This window comes from Benincasa hispida, chromosome 4 (genome assembly GCF_009727055.1).
Source record: "Benincasa hispida cultivar B227 chromosome 4, ASM972705v1, whole genome shotgun sequence".
In the NCBI taxonomy this organism is placed as follows: domain Eukaryota; kingdom Viridiplantae; phylum Streptophyta; class Magnoliopsida; order Cucurbitales; family Cucurbitaceae; genus Benincasa; species Benincasa hispida.
The window spans coordinates 27,205,099-27,227,411 of record NC_052352.1 but is presented as its reverse complement, the minus strand read 5'-3'; the positions used below and the strand labels follow the sequence as shown (position 1 = coordinate 27,227,411).

Here is a 22,313-nt window from a genome sequence, read left to right as displayed (position 1 = left end):
GGGGTGTCCTATAAAAAGAAGTTTGTATAAGACCGAACCACGAAGTGTTAGTCTCATAATATAACGCCATTCATGACAGAGACTTTACTTCACTAGGATGACCATAGGTAACATGACCTTAATCCTGAGTGAGTTGGGAACTCTTGCCTTTAAGGGCGGTCCTTTGATTTGCATGGGTGCGAGTGGCCAGATTGCTGACTCAAACCTACCACTTTAGGGATTCGTTTGATTTGGGAGCTGGGAACTCAAATACACAGGATGAAATTCACTCGTTCCCCGAAGCAGGGGTAAATAGATAGATTGCTCCCTTAAGGGCTGATTCCGAGGCTTGAATAATGTGGCACCACACGCCTTCTCATGGCTCGAGAGGTGTCCATACATAGTAGGGCTATGTTGTATTGTTCATTAGAGGGATCAGTGGTACTTAAAGAGTTAGATGTAACTACAGGGGTAAAACGGTAAATTGGCTCAGCTATACTTACAGCATCTGTGAAAGGTTATCGTACTGTTGACTGGTTATATTCGATGGACACAGAAATATATCTGTGGTGAGAAGAGTGCAGTTGTCAGTTTTTAGTGGAATGTTTGGCAGTTAACGGATAGTGGATCTCGTGGCGAAAGAGTTTAGTCAGCTATTCACGTACCGTTGGAGCTTTGAGCCACAGGTCCATAAGGTCCCCTTGGTAGCTCAATGGATTCATGTTGAGAATCAGTTTTTGGGTCAGTTTGAAGTGTTCAAATTGACAAGAGGGAGTTTGGTTATATATGATATGATTAAACTGATCAATTATAATGATATAGTTGACATGATGTATGAGATACATTAATTGGAGGAAAATGATATAAATATGATTTATATCTAGTGGAGGAAAAAAGGACTATAGTTTATATGTTGCATATGATGTGATATTAAACTATAGGTTAAAAATATAATATGATTATATTTATTTTAATTAAACAGTTATGAGATAATTATTGGTGGTTTTTCTCCATAATCGTATGAAATAGTGGGAGGTTGCACTCCGTTTTCATAACTAAAGAATAAAATGAAAATAGTTTTTATTTTGCAAAAAGATCGGATATCGCTTCACGATTAGTACACTGCCTATCGTCTAGCTAACGAGAGCATACACGATAGCTCAAGTTTTCCTAAACGATCATGTACACGTGCAAATTACATAAACGATCGTATAGCTTTTTTTAAACGATCGCGCGCAAAAGCGAGATCTCCCAAATGCTCGTCGAAAAAATCATCCCCGTTTTACTAAACGATCGTGCACCCTTTGCTAAACGATCAAGCACCCGTTTATACGATAGATACAAAATCTCCCCTACTTGATTGGTCGTTGTAAACAATCGTAGTTTCCTCATCCCCTCTACCAAATCCAATAGAGCCCATACCTTCTGGATTCTCACTCTGAGAATACCGAGGTTATTGAGTGGTGGTGTCCTCCTTAGTGCCTGTTCGTGTAAAAGACCATTCGGTGGTGAGTGACAGCAAGATTTGGTGGATGATAGCCTTAACGATCACAACGAAAACGAGAGTTGCTGGTTCTGACAAGAGCGAGAGATCAAAGAAGAAAAGTTCTTCAAGAGGTATGTCTCTCGGTCCTTTGTTACTTAATTATGTAAAGCATATCGTAATTTGTTAGTAAATGCATAACTTGTATGTTTGTTTGTGAATGTAATATTCCTATCACAATGAATTTAGAACGATCTTGCTTCCGCTCATAGGTCCTCTTTGATAAAAGTTCCTTCACATGGCTACTAAGAGCTCCTCTGTTAGGTTTGCCTGCTCAGCAGGAGGACACTTGTTCCTACAGTCCTAGCCATATGCCTAGGTTTGTTACAATTAAAGCAGATGAACTATACCATTTCTCCGAAGGGGGTTTATGTTTCTTCTAGTTGTTATGGTTGTTGGATCCACGGATTCTGATCTTTCCTCTTGGTTCCCTTTTGTTTTTTGTCAGGTTTCACAACAGTTGAGATGGGCTTTCTCAGTATTATGTTTACCTCCTCCCTCTGGTCCTACTTCCAGGTCTCCTCTTCAATCTTTAGGCAGGTGATTAGACTCTTCAAGGAGAACTCCTTGGTCTTATGCCTCAAGGTATTCTAAAAATCCTTCCACAATTTATCAATAATAACAGTAACTTGAAATTGCTCATTCAGGGTCATACCTTCGCTTATAATTTCGTGGGCTATCTTCTGCAATTCATGGGATTGGACCTCTACATACTTGTCATCCGTCATTTGATATTTCAAGTACCAGCTGACGACATACTTTTCGAACTAGCCTCTTCGGTATCATACTTTTTCTATAGGGTATCTCATACTTCTTTTGTTGTCTTCATTGTACTGTAATAATCATATAGATCATCAGTCAACCCATTTAATATAAATTTTTTGCACAAGAAATCATTTTCTTCCCAATCACCTACATCATTTATTTTTTGTTTAGTCGGATCTTCCTTTGGCACAATTGGCTTCTTCGTAGTATAGACAATAGATATCTTCTTTATTGTGAGGAAGAACAGCATCTTCTGCTTCCATCGTTTGAAGTTTGCTCCTTCGAATCGAAATGGACGGTTGAGATCGAAGGACATAATATTAGTCTGGGTTGCCATCGCAACAGCGACAGATCGAATCGTCTTAAAATTGTTGGAATAGCTACCTCTGATGGACAGAAAACAGTTGCTATCGAGTAACGTCTAATGTTGGAAAATAACCTGCAAAACAAAAACCGGCTATAGGCCAAGTCACGGAGCTATAGCCACGTCGTCTCCAGGATATAACAGTCCAAAATAAATAAATCTGCCTCGATCGAAATTGCACTAGAATCGAACGGAAAACTCACAATATTCTAAAACAAAAGTATCTCGAAAAACGTAAAATTAGAGGAAATAGTAAAGGGAAATCTTTCATCTGGAAAGCAGAGAAGAGAGGAGAAGATTGTTGTTATATTTAGAATGAATGAATTCGGCTGAATTTATAGGCCTTGAAGGCCAACGGTTGCGCAAAACTAACCGGGAGAAAAACGTGCACGAGGGAGAAGTGTACAAGAAGACTGAAAACCGAATAAATTTTCTTTATTTTAAAATAACAATAATAAAATAAAGAAATAAAAAATAAAATAAATAAAAGTTGAGGTAGACATGTGTGAAATGCCCACCAAATCCATCTTTGCCTATCTCCTCACCTGACCCACAACTAAAGGTGAGATTTATAAAGGAGACTCCAACTTACAAATTTAGCAACGTGGGATTTCTCATAAAGGTTATTTTTCTTTTATTCAAGTTTTCACCGACAATCCATAAATGCTCAGCAAGTTAATAATCACAAGTAAAAGACCAGAGGACTGGTTCTGAACACTAGTTTAGATATCGATTATTGCAATAAAGGTCACGATTCATTACTCTTAAGAAGTTGCGGAACCTAATAGTTAAAGAAACGTTGTTCCATTCGTTTTGATTCTCAATCTAGACGAAGCAGTTAGGGGAATATAGATAGAAAAAAGAGTTCATAAAAACAGACTGACTAGCCATCGAGAACAGCAGGGAACGATGTTGGAACGCGACCCAAAAGAACCTTTACAACTTCATCGGCTAAGAGGCTTCCATAGACGAAAACGCGGGTAAAACGGATTGATCCGACGGGAGGAGAAGCGGCAACCACCACCGGTGACGGCGACGGATCCGTCGAACTCATCTTTCACGGCCAGAAGTGTTGCTCAACTGAGAGTTCTAACCAAATGGGAGGGGAGCCGAGGGAAAATGGAAAAAAGCTTTCATTCTTTTTTTTATTTTAAGTACATAAATTAAACTAAAAGTAGAGATCAAAATGAAAAAGTATAAAGACCAAAATAGTATTTAAAGTTTTTTTTATTCTTTGTGATAAAATGATGATGTAAGCATGTAATACTTTTGGATTCTAATTATTTTTAGGTTAAAAAACTCTTTTGGTCCCTACACTTTCTAGAAGTAACTGTTTTAAGTCTTACCATTTTTAATTTAGTTCATAATTTTCATAACTAGCAAATACTAACAAACTAGTTCTTGTATTTTAAAATTTTTAACAATTTAGTCCCTATCAAGAAATAGCTCATCAAAATGAAATTTCAATTTTTATTACGCAATAATTTAGTCATTATAATTTATAAATAAGTTTCTACATGTGTTAAAAATTACAGAGTATAAAGATTAAAGTGTTACTTATTAAAGTTCATGGATTAAATTATTATAAATTTGAGAGTGCAAAGTCTAAATAATTATGACCTAAAGTTTGAGGACTAAATTGTTATCTTACGAAAGTTTAGAAACCAAAAGAGGTTTTTTAATCTTATTTTATACCTTCAAGGGGATATTCTAATTACTTTCACTTACTTTTATCTTTCATCAGACATCAACTACCTATTTCAAATGACCTAATTCAATGCTGAAAAAATATCAAGGGGAAGTTGAGGATAATGATAAGTAGGGAAAAGAGGAAGAGGAAGAATAAAAAAGCATTTACAATATTTCAATTCTTCATGTTGTTAACTATCCTAATTGGAGTATAGTAAATGTTGATGATAATGTATTACCTCGAATCGTCAAATGTCAAGTAGGAAGGCCTTGAAAACAAAAGATAGCTTCAGTAGGTGAATTGATAAAGTTGCCGAAATTGTATCATATTATCAACGTGTTTGGTCATAATCAACGAACATCCAAAGTTTCTCTTGATGAATAATGATGACTATATCGAGTATATTAAGAGCAAGCAACTAAGTATATCATTGTGTTGTTATTAATTATCATGAATATGAACAAATGTGTATGATAGACTCGAGATGTGTTTATAATATATTTTCAAGTGTTTAATTTAAAAAATAAGTCATGTTAGAATAAATTGAAATGTTTGACAACTACTCAAAATAGTTTTTCAAGTGTATTTTTATTAAAAGTGATTTAAAAAAAAAACATTTTTTTTTCTTAAGTCAATCCAAATGAATCCTTACTCTTTATTATTGAAAAGGTCGTGGAAGAAAAAAAAAAAAAAAAAAGCTTTACTACAGAGCGAGTAAATGATATAGGTGCATCATACTATACTAGAAAGTAAATATTTGAATGAATGAATCAAGGGAAATGCCCAGAAAAAGAAAAAGTTCAAAAACTATGGATCTGGAACTTCTCCCAATTTAAGTTGAAATCGACTTGTCCATAGTTTGTGTTCTAAGAATGAAGAAAACACAAGTCTACACCTTCGATTATAGAAGACATTGGGTATTTAGGACAATGAGTAAATTGTTTAGTAATGGAGTTCAATGTAAAGAATAATAAATCATGAAATAACAATCCAATACTAAAGATGTGTGGGTTTCCTTTAATGCATGTCCAAAAAGCTAATATAGATACTCAAAGTTATGTTATTATTATTTTTTTAATATAACAATTGCGGACATTTTCTAAAGTTCAAAAACTAGAATAGAAAGTTAGTTCTTAAGTTGAATTTTGCCAAAAACCACATGTACCTGCTTCCACCCTAACCTATAATCACAAAAATATCAACGCCCATACAGGTAATACCAGTTATATTACTACCTATAATCCCAAGATTAATCACAATAACGATGTTACAATCTTTTCATATGCCACCAGCAACAAGCATGTGCCATATACCAGGACTAAATTCAAACATGGTACATTGAAAACTCATGCAAAATAAAAAAATAATAATAAGGTTTACAAAGAGGTACTGAGTGAAGAGAACAAATGCGATTAAGCAGGTTCTTTTTTCTCTTGTTTCCAGAAAAGTAGAATAGCCTAACCAGATAACTACCAGAACTTTTGGCAAAGATCCTTGCATTAGTGTTTATATGTTCATCGGTTCGGGGCTAGAAGCATTCAGCACATCCAGTAACGAATTTTTAGGCTCTAATTCCTCGTGCCAGAGCGGTAGCTGATCACCAGGATAGAATTTTCTTGTCACTCCCTCGGAATTGATCTGCCGGAGTTCACGCAATGGTTTTTAACTATGAGAACAGAAGATTGGACATGTTTTAAAGTAATAGTTTATGTGATAAAAGGATGTTATCTTACAGTAACAGTACGGACAACACCACCACTAGCACCATCTCGGGCAATGGCAAGAGAAACGGCCTTAACCACCAATTGCTGCAAATAAAAGCATATAATCAGAGAAAAAAAATCTTGTCGACAAAGTTCAAGCCTCAGAAGTTGCAGTTAGCAAACCCAACCTTAATAAGTGCTTTCTTGAAGGTGTTTAGAATGGCATATTTGGATTGATTTTCTAAGTGCTTAAAAAAGTGTTTCTATGTAAAATTTAAAAAACAAAAAACAAAAAAACAAAAACAAAAATAAAAAACAAAAAACAAGAATGTTTTTAACCACTTAGAAAGCCAATACAAACAAGCCCAAAGGCCTATTTTAAAATTGATTTTGAAATGATTAAAATCAATTTGTCATGTTCAAAATTATTATGAAACATGCCTTTAATCATTCAAAATCAATTTGATGTTTGATTTTTCACTTTTAAACGCTATTGTCACACAATCAAAATCAATTTAAAATTATTAAAAACATATTTCAAAATGATTTTGAAAAAGACAAAAGTAATGTAAACTATATCAAATTTACTCCCAAACATGTCTACAGTCATCTCAAATTCACACTAACTACGAAAGAATATGCCTCTTAAGTCTTACAACTTACAGGTAAACAAGGAATGTAGAACAGGGAAATACCCATATTTGGAAATCGTAGGAGCCCAGAAGTATTCATAAAGATATATATATATTGAGTCAGCTAGCACAAAGCATATAATAATGGAGAATGCTTAATTCACCAATAATAGTAGAAATACCTCAGCTTCTTCCCTGGTCATTCCTTCTTTCCATGCTTGATCAAAAAATCCATACAAGTAACTGGAGCCAGATCCTATGAAATAATAAGAACCAAGAGGAACCAGGTAATGGTCGTAATTGCAAGCATCACAAAGGATTGTAACAGTGAATTGGTGTTCTTCTCAGACATCTAATTACGGAGAGAAGAGAAGGGGGGAAGGGGAATATTTTCTTGACGTAGAAGACATGCTTGAGAATCCTCCTTATGGGTTAAGCAGAAATCATAAAAATCCAATCACAATTCATTCATTCATTCAAGGATGATAAAGCAGACTATCCTGTCATAAAGCTAGAAAACACAAGGATGCCAAGGAAAAAACTCGTCAAACATCATTACTTTTTCAATTATAATTAATAGGGCATAAACGATTTTACCTCCAATAGCAAATGGCTGCTCTATTATCGTTCCACCAAGAGGAATACCATAGATTCGACCACCTTCATACTTATCCCATCCACCAACAATAAGGCCAGTTTGTAACATATCCTGCCCATTCAACGAAATGACATTGATATTAAAGAAAGTACTCAGTTTGGATTAAAAAAAAAAAAAACAAGAATACAACTTTACTTAAACATAGCAAAGACCATTCTCGTGAGCATTTTATTAAAATAGTTGTGACCTCATCTATCTAACAAGGATAACAAAGTCAATCAAACAACTTTCCAACAAAAATAGAGAAGTTAAGCGAGGTTTGGTTTTGGATTTGTCGAATGGATAAGAGTTGGGATAAAAGTGAGAAAAAGAATAACAAATAGAAGAGGAGGCTTAATATAGAACCCTAAAGAACATTCATTCTTTCCCTAAGTCGAGTTCTTACACAACCTGTAATAATCCTTAACGCAATTAGCATATTTTTATGAGAAGCTCCAAATCATTTTCAAGAAAGTTCGCATTTGTTGAGTCTCACATGTTACAAGTTCTGTATTGTTAAGGAATTGAAGTATTAACATGTCTTCATTTCTTTTCCTCTCTTTCTCGTTTTATTTTAACATGCAACTCTGAAATGTTCATTACACAAGAACAGAAAGGAAGAGAACTTTGATGTTCTACTCACTGCAGAATTAACTTTATATCTACTTTCACAAGTTGGGATGCTCCCTACTCCTCCCTTTTTGAATTCATATTTGAACTTTATACAATTACTTGTTATTCCAAAAAAGAGGGCAAAACTTATCAATCTACAATCATTAAGGATAAAAATATGCACATTTACAACAGCCCATATGGCAGTTTCCCTTTCAGAGGAAAGATAATGGTTCTGTAGATCGATATGATTGTGGTAACTTTCTGCAAGCCCTGGTTGCCAAAAACAAAAACAAGACAACAATTATCTAGAAAAGAGGTTTCTCTTGTCTAGCAAGACACTTGTGTTAGTCTACTTCCATGATTTTGGCCAATTGGAGAGTTTTCTTTCTCTCCTCAGATGGGTTGGGGTTGGGGTATTTACACTGTTTCAATGAAATGTTATTGTTTCTTATCGAAAATTTCTGTGCATACATATTTAGCATGCAGTAATCTTTAACAAACGAATATGAGCTCCTACCTTGTTGTTATATGCTAATAGCCTAACAAGGTTTGCAGCCACTTTAACAGTTGCAGGCTGGCCAAGCTGTATCCTGTGCATCAAAGATAATATACAATCAGCAAGGACTCATCAGGTCAAAACATGCCTATGAATTCGTTCGACTACCTCACTTATATCAAAGGAAGTACCATTAATAAAAACAAAAACCAGCAAGCAGAATGAGTTACAACCATCTTTAGGTTGACATAATTTGCCATAGTCAGCAATTTAGAATAAAAAAGAATAACAATATCACAATTACCAAAACAGAAACCTGTCAGATAGTTCGTAGAGGAAGAATAAACAAGTACATTTACCTAAAGAATTTATAAACAAACACCACCTTTAACGAATCCCAAGTACACATTCCCACCAGATCAACCATATCTAGTGTTACAACAATAATCCCAGGACAGCATGACCTATACACTGGGCATTTTCCGCATCAAGCTAGTTAACATAGTGGCTAGCCATTGTATTAAGTGAAGGAAAAATCAAGTCATCATGCTTCTTAACCCAACACTGTAATTGTTGATATATGGTTCAAATTGTTTCAATAGCAATATAGCACCAAAATAAAGTAAAGAATTTTCCACTTTTTGTACAGTTTTGAACCCCACTGAGAAACAATAAAAAGAAATGCAGTTGCTAACAGATCCAATCTTCCCAAATCCATCACAACCATTCAAGTAATAAAAGAAAATTGCTCAATGTGATCAAGTTATAATGAACCAACAAATTCAAAGTTGCAACATACTATCGCCAATAATTAAAAGCACTCACGTATGCTGATGAAGGAAGTGACGCACATAATCAGAGACAATTTGAGAATCTGCAGCCTGCAAGAGGCATAAAATAAACCATTTATTTAACAATACCAAACACCCATGAACTGAGAGATTTGTTGATATATTGATGATAGAACAAGAGGTTGAGGGGAAAATTGAAAACATAAGACTTGAACTAAACACTAAACTTAAGCAGAACAAAACTTATGAAGTATTGTCACCATCAACATCTGACTCAACAATTTAATATGAGAAATAACAGAAATGGAAATACCGAGCCAGACCGACAAACATAGACGTTGTCAGTAAGCTTTGTAATCTTGTCTGATGCACGATTAGCCACATAGACACCTATCACAAGAAAAATAAAAGAAAAATGTCAATATCAAAGCAGCGCAAGAAAGCGGGCACAGAGGGAACAGGCAACAAACAAACCAACTGAGATTTATTTTTCCATTTCAGATTGCTTGGGAGTTGAGTTTTAAAAACTCCTCTGATTTTCAAAACAAAACAAAAAAAAAAAAAAAAAAACAAAAAACTAATTAATCAAATTACCAATTTTGAACGAATTTCAAAATTGAATAAAATTGAATAATTAATTAAACTAATTTAATTAATTCAATATCAAAGCAGCGCAAGAAAGCGGGCACAGAGGGAACAGGCAACAAACAAACCAACTGAGATTTATTTTTCCATTTCAGATTGCTTGGGAGTTGAGTTTTAAAAACTCCTCTGATTTTCAAAACAAAACAAAAAAAAAAAAAAAAAACAAAAAACTAATTAAGATAATATGGTAGCTGTTTTTACAAGTTACTTATTCCTCCAGTACATAATTTTTCACATGATAAAGCTCGTTCACTCCCACCACTACATTACATAAATTTTCAGAACCCGTCACTGTAACAGACAGTATTTACGAAAGCTCGTCATTTTGAGCAGCTAGGCTTCAAAATACCCGCCTAAATTTCAGACATGTAATGTTCCAAAAAATGCAGAAGATTCAATTACTCTCGCTAGATGCCAATCGTGGGTGGGGGTGGGGGGAACTAGTAAACTACACGAGAAATGAAGTCTTTCAATGGTTACACCTACACAAAGAAACTCGAAACAACAAAGCCAAGCTTAATTCTCAATGCGATGCATACAAAATGATTTACATTCAAGGTCGATAGAGAAGTAAATTCTTACTACTTGTACTCCACATACATCTAATCATTTCGGACATCTCTTGAAGATAATATTCGTAGAAAAAAACGATGAGTACTAAGAAATTAGGGCTAGAAAGTGAATACGATAAAATTACCAGTGCTGGTACGAGAATCCGCGCCGAGGATAACGCCGCCGTCGTATGTGACGCCAATGATGGTAGTACCCATGGAGTGAGGAGCATTGAGATCCATGTTGAGATCCATGGCGCTGAGAATCTACTCCAAAGAAACTTAGAGCGATATTCAAATACGGAAGTGAAAGAGGAGGGATTGCCGGAGAATGAAAGACTGGATTTTGGTGTTGGGTGCTTTTGTTCTTCGACCTTACTTCTCGATCAAGTCGTTTTTTCTTTTTCTCTTTTCTTTTTCTTTTTTTTTTTTCCAGTTCTTTTCCCCCCTAGCGTTTTGCTCGTTAGTTTTGGGCCGGAGCTACAACATTGGGCTTGGAGCTAAAGCCCAAATCATTGGATTGTGTATATATTGATTTGGGCTTTATGACAGCCCAAATCAAGTGTATAAGTCCTATTGTAAAATTTAGACTAAATTAATTGGGAATGTGTTGGTTTAGCAATAAACATTCAAAATTAAACCCTAAATCTATTTCTTCTATTAAAAAAAAAAAAAAAAAAAACTAAATCTATGTTTTTTGTCCCCCCCAAAAAAAAGTCTAAGTTTAAATTATAGTATATAATAATGTTCTGACTATAATGAAATAAGTGCAAAATAAGAACATGAATAATACAAGGGAGAAGAAGGAGAAGGAGAAGGAGAGAACAAATGAAATCGTCAAATCCATTGACGTGTGTTTATAAATGAGCCTAACATAAATATAAGACAAAAAAATTATGGGATTAATTGGGGTGAATGGAATGATTTTAAAATCGTCCAAATTACTATAAAACATGCTTTAAATCACCTAAAATTAATTTAATATTAAATTTCACACTTTTAAATGCAATTTTCATATCATCAAGATTAGTTTTGAAGGATTAAAATAAGTTTCATGTGATTTTGAAAATGACAAAAGTGACTTTGACCATTTTAGAATCACTCCAAAAAATGTCCATTACATGTAACATATGAGATTTATGAGACATTTAATTAGAACATTCTAAATATTACGAGTTAATTGAGAATATTTATAACACTGACTTTAATATTTGAAACTTTACGGACTTTCACAATTGTGAGAGGTTTATAATTTATTAAATTAATGTTGGTGATTTAGAAATTTTAGAAAACGTCAATCTATGCATGTAGAAATTGTTAAGACAAGTATCATCGATCAAAAAGTTAGAGAGTCGAATTCTCTCTCCAAAATATTGTTAAACTTTTTTTTTAAAGGAAAAAAACAAAAGTAAAAACAAAAACAAAATGAAAGAAGGAAAGAAAATTGTAGTTCTTCAATCTATGATTTTACATTTTGCCTTAATTTGCCAAACATGCATGTCCTTGTTAACAAGTAACATCTTTACAAATTACTCTCTTCCATGTTAACTTTCTACCTAACCAACAAGAATAAAATCAAAAGTCAAATTTGATGGGTATATATGATATGACGATTTTTTATTGGACAACATGCGAATATATTGCTTCTATTAAAACGATGACAAAAATCCAAGACTTGTAAAATAATTTGGGAAGGAGATACTTGGATGCAAACAAATTTCAGTAGAAAAATAAAATTTAAAATTTATTTGGAATACATTTTCAAGTGTTTAATTTTAAAAAAAATAAGTCAATTTGAAAAAAATTAGGATATTAGACAATCATTCAAAATAGCTTTTCAAATATATTTCACTCTATTTTTATTAAAAAAAATGTTAATCATGAATAAAGAAAGAAAAGAAAAACAAATAAACTCAAAACAGCCAATCAAAGCCCGGGGAAATTTTTGGAAAGTGATTCCAATAATTGAAAACTAACGTTACTTATTCCAATACATATTGATTGACCCAAAATTTAAATTATTACATTTATTTTAATAAATTATTACTTTTATCATTTTTTTAATAAGTAATATTATTATATGACAACAAGAGGGATTCCACGATCAAGGCACCAAAAAATCTAGAAGAACAAAAAACACTCTACAATCTGGGGACCTTAGAAACAGGACAAATAGAGTTAAAATATCCAAACAAAGAATGAAGAAATCAAACAAACTAGATAAGTCCATGAAGATCAATCCACTACGAACAGCACACACTTTTATCATTATTTCATAATCAACAAGAGAAGAAAAATCGTTATAAATTGCACTGCCATCTCTAATCTAGAAAAGTAAATCGTTAGTTAAGATCAAGTATAAAAAATTTGGATTGTGTATCAATTAACACTCAAAACTAAGGCCACATAACCACGTTTACTCCGGTTGAAAATTAATATATGCTATTAGATTTTTTCTTAAATCAATCAAGTCTTTTGATTACTTTTGTTTTGATTTACCTGCTTTTCGTAATCATAATGCGATTTGAGGCCCGCTTTGAAATTTGTAATCAGATTGAGCAACAAAAGGTGTTCAATCTAATTGCGGTTGAAAATTGAACATTAATAGTAACGATAACGGTAAAATATGAAAGATTCACAATTCTAAGTAAACGCGATCAAAAGAAATTAAATTGTATTTATGATTCATCGCACCAATTTTCCTTCACGTTTTGGTAAACATGGCTTAATAACTGTGTCAAATTCCATCAAAGTAGCAACAAAATAGATGATGAAAAACTACTCAAATTTATATTTAAAAAACAATTCTCAAAATCTTTTACGCGTAAAAATTAAGCATTAGAACATATAATTTAAGATTTAAATGAATACAAATAATAGTGCACAGATGTGTGTTAGGCTATAGTTCATATCCCACTACCTTATTTGTATTTAAAAAAGAAAATTATTAATTTAAAGTTTTAAGCTATATAACCATCAAATTAGTATAAATATAAATTATTATTTGCCCAATGTTTTATAACGTTTATAATTCAAAGTCTTTTTCATAGTCGGGAAAATTTTATATATTACAGTAGTATGGATAATTTTCGATTATACTTCCACTCATTGCAACCCACTTTAAAAAATAGAGTGTGACCCATTGACTTGAATACAGGTCCGCCCTGCAGCCTTTCAATCTTTTGAACATCTTGCCATTGAAAGCTACATCACACAATTCAATCACATGGATTCATGATACACCTCAAATATCAAGAGATAAAACACTGAAGCAAAGTGTAATTTGATTTTGTATTCAAGTTATAAAGTAAGATCCATAAACATACAGTGTATATTCACTGTTCAGTATCTCATTGTCCAACTACAACCTCCAAACCTAATGCGCTAAGTAATATTCCAACAGCGAAGAAAGCTCATTAATGGAGGACATGGGAAGTGTGAGAAAAGCTCAAAAGCTAGATGTTGATGCAGATCTAAGAACGCAGAAGAAGAAACAACTCTAATGGGTCAGATCAGAAACAGCGAAGTAAAAATCATAAATGAATCAGAGAAGCTTTTAATGGGAGAGTGCAGAAGAAAGAAGAGTGACAATCAATCAATCAAATCCAAATGCTTCGTCTTCTTAGCTCTTGAGTTAGCCTAACTTTCACCTTTCACTAAAACAATCAGTCCATACTTTCTAAGAATCCATGGCCATGGCGGCTTCTGCCAACGGATGCACTTGAACACCTGAGATGAAGGACATGAAAGGCAGGTGGGTCGTCGATCCAATCGGCTTCTTCTTCTCCTTCAAAATCACCCCCTTTCCAACCTTCCCAAGGATATTCCTCACTTCGTTTGCAAGCTCGATCACCATATCATCTTCGTGGCCTGATCAGTTATGCATATGGTCAATATCGAACCAAACTTAAATGCAACTGATACCAATCACAACAGAATTCAATTTTAATCAAAGAGCTGGCTTATTACCGATTTCGAACAAGGCTTTCTCTAACAGGAATAGATAGTCTCTATTGTTCCCACATGGACCAGATGCAGTTGCAATTTGGCTGAAAAGTAAGTAAATGAGAAATTTAGAATGAACCCATTTTAGAATGAATAAGACCACTGAAAGCACAATGCTAAACCTCTCATTACCTAGCCATTTGCTCCAAGGGAGCAGGTCCTAGATAGTATTTGTTTATCACTTTATCAAATGTAGATGTGAAACTGCATACACAAACATGGAATTTATGAGATCAAGAAAACAGAGATGTTCTTGTTCAACTTGTCCCAAATCAGATATAAACCAAAAATGACATGTTTAAGAGAATAAAAAAAATCCATTGATATGCTTACACTACTACTCCTGTCAATGTGGGTTCGAAAGAGTCTTCATCCTGAATCAACAAAGGGAACCAATCGAAAAATAAGAAAACAACAAATGAAACGATCAATTGAAACACAACTAATAATGAAGCAAATTCTTGCATATGGCCTCAGCCTTACCGTGTAGAAGTCTACAATAGTCTTTTGGTCATACTCGCACTCTCTCTTCTCTAGATACTACATTGCAAAAGACAAAACGGGTAAGGGAATAAATTCTGGTTGTGGGTGAAATCAAGATAAATTTGAGAGAAATACCTCCATGGCCGCTCTCTCTCTTTCAGGACATCCACGGATGCAAAATGCAGCACCCCACTAACAGAAAGAAAGAATGCTAATTAGGTAAGATCTTAAATTACTGATTGAGCCAAAAGCTTAAGAGGTAAATTTAATGTCATAAAAAATTAGCATTATTGATAAAGAATACAATGAAAAAAACTCGAAACGTACACAAATTGATCCTTGTTTGGGTTCTAGCGTGAGAGTTCTAGCAGGATGTTCAGGTGTACCTCTATGATCAATACAAGCTGTGTAATGGAAAATGTGATATTAGAAAACTTTTGCTGTCATTAACGAATTGGAATGTTAAGGAAGAAACTTACCAAGATCGAATACACGCCTATAATCTCTAATGAAACCTATCACTTTCTCATCGAAGTCGAATCCTGGATTCCACACAAGAGATCCATAGCCAAAAACCCAAAGAACCATGATTGAATCGAAATCCTGCAAGAGCAATTTCCCCCAAAATCAATCAATTAGGGCAGTGAAATAGAGAATCCCCAAGGTCCCTCTCGTCTTACTCTGTACTAAATGGTTAATTCATTACTCGATTCAATCAAGAAATTCATTCAGTTTACAACAAAATCTCCTAAAACTACTCGAATTCCTTCTCGCTATAATGAAATCAAATAGAAAAATGGCATGGTGGCAAAACAGAACACAAAATCCACTGCAGCGAGAATAATTACATGATTTGATTCGAAAAACGCAGAGATAAAAAGAAAAGAAGAAGGGGGGAATTGACTCTTACAAGAATTCCAACGAATCTAACACCCGGAAGAATTGCGGTGATCCGATTGAGAGAGAAAGAGAGAGAGAGAGACGAAACGAAGAGCTATAGCAGCAAGCAAGAGAGAAACGAAAAGGCTAAACGGATTTGCGTTTAGCTGAAGAGAAGAAAAGCTACGGGGTTTCTCTCTGCCAACTGTTTCTGATTCTGCTGGATGGAAGCTTGAAGAAGAGAAGGAATTTATAGCCAATGTCTTACCAAAACGGAAACCCATGGCGCCATGGATGGTGCTCCCTTTCATGCATATGCATGTCCTTTTATTATACATACATTTCCCTTAAAAAACATGTGTTTAGTCCTGAATTTTTTTTATCTTATATACATTTAATCCTTATATTTTAAAATAGATCTTCCTAATCCCTAAATTTTTAAGGATAAATTTATAAGATTTCAAATTATTTTTTTATTATTATTTTATATAATTATATGACATTGTTTAAATTAAAAAAATAAGTTAACAAGAGAATCATAAGTAAATGACATGGTATGCTAAAGTTTGGATTGAAAGATATGAGATGAGATAAAAGATAAATAAACGAAGATGGTCAACGGTTAAAGAAACCATTAAACATAAACATACATTTTGAGATCATAAAAACTAAAATGGACAAAAGTTGAGAAATCTAAAATGTATAACAATGAACTTGTTAGACACTTTTTAAACGTTAAGGTTTGCATTTATTTATTTAAAATAAATGTTTGTATTTGTTGATATCTAAACTTTCTAAATTACAACTTTAGTTATGAAATTTTAAACTTTTTGTTCACAAATCTACTAAACACAAAATTTAGTCGGTGTTGCATTTGACATAAAAATTTTAATTTATATATAATAAATTAATTATTTAAAAAATCAAATTTGACATAGACTTGTTAGACCCAAAATTACAATTTAATAATTTACTATATACACTTCGAAAAGTTTACATAAATAAAAAGTTGGTTAAAAACTCAAAATTTAGGGAGTAAACTCGTAGTTAAAAAACATAAATGAATGCATTTCACCATCACCATCATGCATGGCCATGCACATTACCATCCATGACATCGTAATATTGTGAGGTGAAAATTAACTTTTTTTAAAAAAAAAAAAAAGTGAAATTAGGTTCTCTTTTTAAGTGAAAAATTCGTTAAAGTGGAAGATTCGTTGAACCTGGTCGGAATTTCAGCTGTCAAGAAGGCATTTAGTACTGACTGGCATGGAATTGATATGGAAAAATTGAGTGTTTTGTTTCCCTCCCTGTGATTTGATTCAATGAATCTGGACATTTAATTTTCAATAGAAACAAAATCTTCATTCAATTCCTCTGTTTAAAGACCCCTGATTTTTCTCCTCGATTGTATCTCTTTGTAAGTGGTTCTATTTTCAGAGATCCAGTTGTTAATTTTGGAAATTTGTGTTTTTTTAATTAATTCAAATTTATTAATAACTTGCAATTTAAAAACTTTTTAAATTGAATAATTTGTTATCTGGTATTTTCCAAAAACAATTAAATGGCCTGCTTTTAAAGTCAGATAAAGGCAATAGGGGTTATTCAAGCAAACCATTAAAGTTGGAAAAAAGAAGAAAAGTTATAATACCAACAATTTTAAGAACCTTAGAATTTAGTTATTATAGTTGTAAAATATAGTTTTTTCTGTTTATAGTTTGAATGGTTTTACTTTTAAATACTTTCACGGATAAGATTCTCTCTCCTTTTCTTAATTTCAATTTTCAATCTTTCAAAAATGTTCTTCCACTTTTCTCCTTTCCACAATTCCATTTAATAGACACAAACTTTTCTATAATTTGATTTTTTAAAAATGAGTTTAATTTCTACATTGATTCAACTAAATTTTGTGTGTAATTTGAATTACTTAAATGAGTTTAGTCTATATATATTTTTTGGATTTTTGTTAAATTTAAATTAGTTGGTAAATTTATAGTTATCGAAAAATAGACATTAGAACACTTTCAAATTTAATGGTAATTAAAGTTTATAGTAAAAAAATGATATAACATGTCGATATTTTTATTATAATCTTTAAGGCTTGTGTTGGAATGCATGAAAAAACAAATTAAATCAAAATCAAAATACATTTTCTTTTAAACATTTTATTAATAAAATACTCATATATTTGGTTATACTTTCTCTAAAATGTTTTTATACGTAATTTTAATTGGTTTGTTCTACTCAAAATATGTTTATGAATGTCAAATTGCTATAAAGGACATGTACTAATTGTGTACTAAAAAACTATAAGCAAATATTATGAACTAGTTAATAAGCCGAAATTTGTATTTAAAACAATAAGATTGACTGTTAGACACCAGTGATTACCCGCTTCAACTTTTATGGAAGTGAATGTGGATAGATTTAGGAGAGGATAATGTGAAGGTGTTTTAGTCACAATTATATATATATATATATATTTATGAAATTTTGAGATGATTTACAATTAAACACAATATTATTCATTTAAGATTTGATTTCAAGTGTTTGACTCAAAAATACATTTCTCCCAAACCCATTCCGTCTTGTTGCCAAACATTATAATTTTTGTTAAATTATTTTTCTTAAAAGAACTAAACATTTGAAAAGTCAATTCAAACACACTCTAAACCATAGCATTAACATCAAAATGAGTTTAGCTCAATGATAATTTATATGATATTTTTTTTAGAAATTAGAGGTTTGAATGTTGGATTTCTCATTAATTGTTATATTAAAAAAGAGAGTATGTGATAATCCACTTGTTTGCATGAGAAGGAGGATTATTTATTTATTTATTTATTTGTTTGACGAAGTCTAAAATTGCTTTTGGTTGTATTGAAGGGTCCAAATTTCTTTTGTCAAAGTAAAGAGATGTCCTTTTGAAAAAATTCAGAATAATAAAATAAGTTTCAAGACATGGTGAGATTTTTGTTGGTTTTTTAACGTTGGACATTGGATTTTGACCACGTGTTTGGACGCGCCAATTTCGTCTTTCGTTTTCTGCTCTCTCTCCTTTTTTACTATCTTTTTTGTTTTTTGTTTTTAATATTTTCTCTTTAAAAAATAAAATAAAATAAATTTGTTTTTTAGTCAATGAAATGGTGAAAGATCCACGTTTCTAGTTTCCTCCTAACAAAATCTATGTACTACTTAAAAGATTGAGGCTACATAAGAGAAACTTTTGATTTTTTCTTTTATCTCAGACGTTTATAGAAATATTTTAGATAATGGAATGATAAATTTTTTCTCTCTCTTTTTGCTCTTTTAATGGATGATTATAGAGATATTTTAGGTAATTTTACATTAAAAATAATTTAAAATATCTCATTTCCCCCACTTTTAAGCATCACGGTAAAGATATTTTCCTATGTTTCTTAGCATCACATGTAAAAAAGAAAGAGAATTTATAACTTAAATAGGATAATTATTTTAAATTGTAAAATTGTTGAAAATATTTTAAAGTATAGTAAAATGTCACTGTCTATAAGTAATTGACTGCGATAGACATCTATAGTTGACATTGATAGATGTCTATCACGGATAGTAAAATTTTATTGTACTTATAAATAAGTTAACCAATTTTTCTTTATTTGAAAACACCCTAAATTTTATTTTTAACTAATATCTACTTAAAAAGAAATAACATTTTATCATTAATAATCTCTACTGACACATTAAATAAAAGGAAAAATATTGTTTTTAAAATTATTTTTAGTTTAGTTTTTTAATATCTACATTAGAAACCTTTTTTGTTTAAATGATCCACCATCACACATTAGCCAATTCAATAGATTTGATTCAAAATAAATGATTTATTCTTGATTTAAAAATAAATTCCCGTTAAAGACTTTTTTTTTTTAAAAAAAAATATCTAACAAACCCATTAATTAATTCAAAATATTTAGTTCAAAATAAATGTTCTATTGACATGTATGCTAATTTAATATAATTCAATGCCTATATAAACTTTTTTTTTTTCAATCTTCCAATTTTCAAATCTTTCTTTTCTAATATTTCAATTTCAATTTTCGATCATTTTTGAAGTTAAGCAATAGATGCATACAATTTCAGAGTGATTTAATGTAGTTTCTTGTTTTCAAATGCTTTTGTAGATTTTTTTCTGTTCTTCATGATTATTGTAGATACACATGGATCCTTACATATTAAAGATGGTGGATAAGAAGACCACTACTAATTCTCACATATTGAACGTGGTAGAGAAGAAGCCCATTACACCTTTTTCTTCACTTTTCAAAGTAAAGCACATCAATGAATTTAGTTTAGTGATTGTACATCTTTTTTGTTTCTTTCAATTTTGTTGTAGATACACCTGGATTGATATGTGATTTATATGTTTAAGACAAATGATCATATTTTAGGGTTTATCATATACATAAAAACGATTGTTTTGTTTGAAATAAAATTTGTAATGAAAACAATATTTTAGGGTCACAAATAGAAAAACAATATATTGGTTTAAATTAAAAATTGAAAATAATAGAAGTCATAGTTAAGGAAAATCGTTGAGAGAAAAGAGGAATTTCTCAGATGAATTCGATAACTTTATTGAGAATATATCTCACCATTTATAAACAAAATTATCTAACATGAGAAGAGCAAAAAAAATAAAGAATATTAAGTGAATGAATACAAATGGCACATTCTGAATAGGAAATTGAAGGGATCAAATCCCACAATAAAAGCACACAAACGTCTTGTGCTATTGAAATCTGATATAAAAAAACTTGAAAAATAGAGAATAAACATGAATAAAAAAAATAGCATACTTTTAGGAGAAGAGAATTACCTTTAAGACAGATCTTTAATTTTCTCTCGTTGTGAACATAATAACTCTTCTTCGATTTTGAACAATATATTATCATTACGTCTTCCCCGCTATTCTCCGGCAAGAATTGATTTGTTGGAACCCTTTTAGAGATACAAAGAGAAGAACAATATTGTATAGAAAGAACAATATTGTATAAAAACTATTTTCTCTAAATTGTGTGTCTTGAGAGTTGAAGAATTTTTTCTTCTCAAACAATTTTTGCAAAAAGTGAGAGTGAATCAAGAACTGCTTTTGTATCTTCAAAATCACGTTCTTCTTTTTGAGGGAGAAGAGAAGTTACATGTAACTTCCCTTAACTCACCATTTAACTCCCTTAACCACATGGGGAGTTAAAATCCAACCAAGGTTATTATTTAAGTTAATTGAATTGAATAAATAAATAAATTAATCTAATTAATTAATATAAGTTAATTAAATATCATATATTTAATTAACATTATATTTGAATCATATTCAAATGTATTTTCCTCTGATAACCTATATAGTTTAAATATGAATCTCATTCATATTATATTTAAGCTATAGTTTTGATATGAATTATCTCATTCATATTGTATAATATTTTAATCTTAGTCAAATATATATTATTCTCTCACATTATAAAGCTTAATTTTGAATCTAATTCAAAATCAACTTTATATAATATAATGTATCTATATACATTGTATTAATTGTATCATATACAATTAACATATAATTTCCTCATTATATGAATCTTATTCATATTATTTTAATATTTGAATCTTTTTCAAACATTAATACTCTCGTAATATATAGTTAATTTTGAATCTATCTTATTCAAAATTAACTTTATATTATAATGTATCTTATTCATAACCGCATTACTGCAAAACTAAAGATAACTCTTCAGAGGTGTCTCAAGTATAAAGCTAATTTGACTAGCTTCGTCTATAACAACGTCATTCATTTCTACCACGTTGAAATGGACCATCATGTCAAAGACATGCTCCCTGACAGACGCCCCTTTTGGCATACGGGCATTAAAAATGGAATTTAAAACATCATTCCTGAGATGAGTGGCCGGTTGGCCAAACAACCCCCGCAGCGAGTCCATGACCTTCCAAGCAGAGACCATGACTTCATGCTTCTTAGCCAATACTTTAGATAAGCTAGGTAGAATGTAGACCTTGGTCTTTTCATTAGCCTTGGTCCACCTATCATAGACCTCACGAACAATTCGTGAGGCGGTAGGTCCAGGGGTTGGAGGACATTCTTCCAATAGGACGAATTTCAGGTCGTTAATCATCAAAATCGTGTTGATTATATTTTTCCATTGTACATAGTTATCAACATTTAATTTAGCAGTTTCAAGCAAGGAGATTACTGCACTAGTCATATTTGCTGATACAAAACAAATCACTTATTTTAGACACTTATGCAAAAATAATTTTTATCCAACCAGTTTAGTAAAAACTAAATAATGAACCCAACATTACTTTACTTTATAATGATACTTCAGTGAAGTAGAATAAGTACCCTCTTGAGGTGAACAATTACTCCTTCACTGAATTGAGATATTCTCAATCAAACATTACACCAGAATAACTCTTATTCCTATAATATTTGATTATCATTGATTTTGTCCAGAAATCATTAACTGCCTTAGCTTTCTTGTAAGTG

General features: G+C 31.8%; 3 protein-coding genes across 3 annotated transcripts; all 3 read right to left on the bottom strand.

Moving 5' to 3' along the window:
• Positions 1–5,549: 5,549 nt before the first annotated feature.
• LOC120074956 (proteasome subunit beta type-6) lies at positions 5,550–10,831 on the bottom strand. The gene is made up of 8 exons (XM_039028068.1): positions 10,558–10,831; positions 9,529–9,605; positions 9,250–9,305; positions 8,446–8,518; positions 7,274–7,385; positions 6,859–6,932; positions 6,075–6,149; positions 5,550–5,979 (listed from the first exon to the last, which is right to left on the bottom strand). Exons 1-8 carry the CDS (start codon positions 10,664–10,666, stop codon positions 5,848–5,850), a joined length of 708 nt encoding a protein of 235 aa, XP_038883996.1. The 5' UTR covers positions 10,667–10,831; the 3' UTR covers positions 5,550–5,847.
• Positions 10,832–13,678: 2,847 nt separating this feature from the next.
• On the bottom strand, positions 13,679–16,020 carry LOC120075179 (gamma-glutamylcyclotransferase 2-1-like). Its single transcript, XM_039028374.1, has 9 exons — positions 15,810–16,020; positions 15,379–15,502; positions 15,227–15,303; positions 15,035–15,091; positions 14,900–14,956; positions 14,750–14,790; positions 14,549–14,620; positions 14,381–14,460; positions 13,679–14,281 (listed from the first exon to the last, which is right to left on the bottom strand). Exons 2-9 carry the CDS (start codon positions 15,485–15,487, stop codon positions 14,091–14,093), a joined length of 684 nt encoding a protein of 227 aa, XP_038884302.1. The 5' UTR covers positions 15,488–15,502; positions 15,810–16,020; the 3' UTR covers positions 13,679–14,090.
• Positions 16,021–21,525: 5,505 nt separating this feature from the next.
• Positions 21,526–22,029, bottom strand: LOC120076150. The gene has a single exon (XM_039029920.1). The coding sequence runs from the start codon at positions 22,027–22,029 to the stop codon at positions 21,526–21,528; it is 504 nt and encodes a 167-aa protein (XP_038885848.1).
• Positions 22,030–22,313: the final 284 nt, after the last annotated feature.

What these genes read in the sequence shown, in the direction of transcription:
- LOC120074956 (XM_039028068.1), bottom strand. Translation starts at nt 10,666, where the DNA reads ATGGATCTCAACATGGATCTCAATGCTCCTCACTCCATGGGTACTACC. An exon ending in TATTAGCATATAACAACAAG is followed by an intron (nt 7,386 to 8,445) that starts GTAGGAGCTCAT and finishes TTGAATGGGCAG; the next exon opens with GATATGTTACAAACTGGCCT. An exon ending in GCAGCCATTTGCTATTGGAG is followed by an intron (nt 6,933 to 7,273) that starts GTAAAATCGTTT and finishes ATTATTTCATAG; the next exon opens with GATCTGGCTCCAGTTACTTG.
- LOC120075179 (XM_039028374.1), bottom strand. Translation starts at nt 15,487, where the DNA reads ATGGTTCTTTGGGTTTTTGGCTATGGATCTCTTGTGTGGAATCCAGGA. An exon ending in GAGAGAGAGCGGCCATGGAG is followed by an intron (nt 14,957 to 15,034) that starts GTATTTCTCTCA and finishes TTTGCAATGTAG; the next exon opens with TATCTAGAGAAGAGAGAGTG. An exon ending in CCCTTGGAGCAAATGGCTAG is followed by an intron (nt 14,461 to 14,548) that starts GTAATGAGAGGT and finishes CTTACTTTTCAG; the next exon opens with CCAAATTGCAACTGCATCTG.
- LOC120076150 (XM_039029920.1), bottom strand. Translation starts at nt 22,029, where the DNA reads ATGACTAGTGCAGTAATCTCCTTGCTTGAAACTGCTAAATTAAATGTT.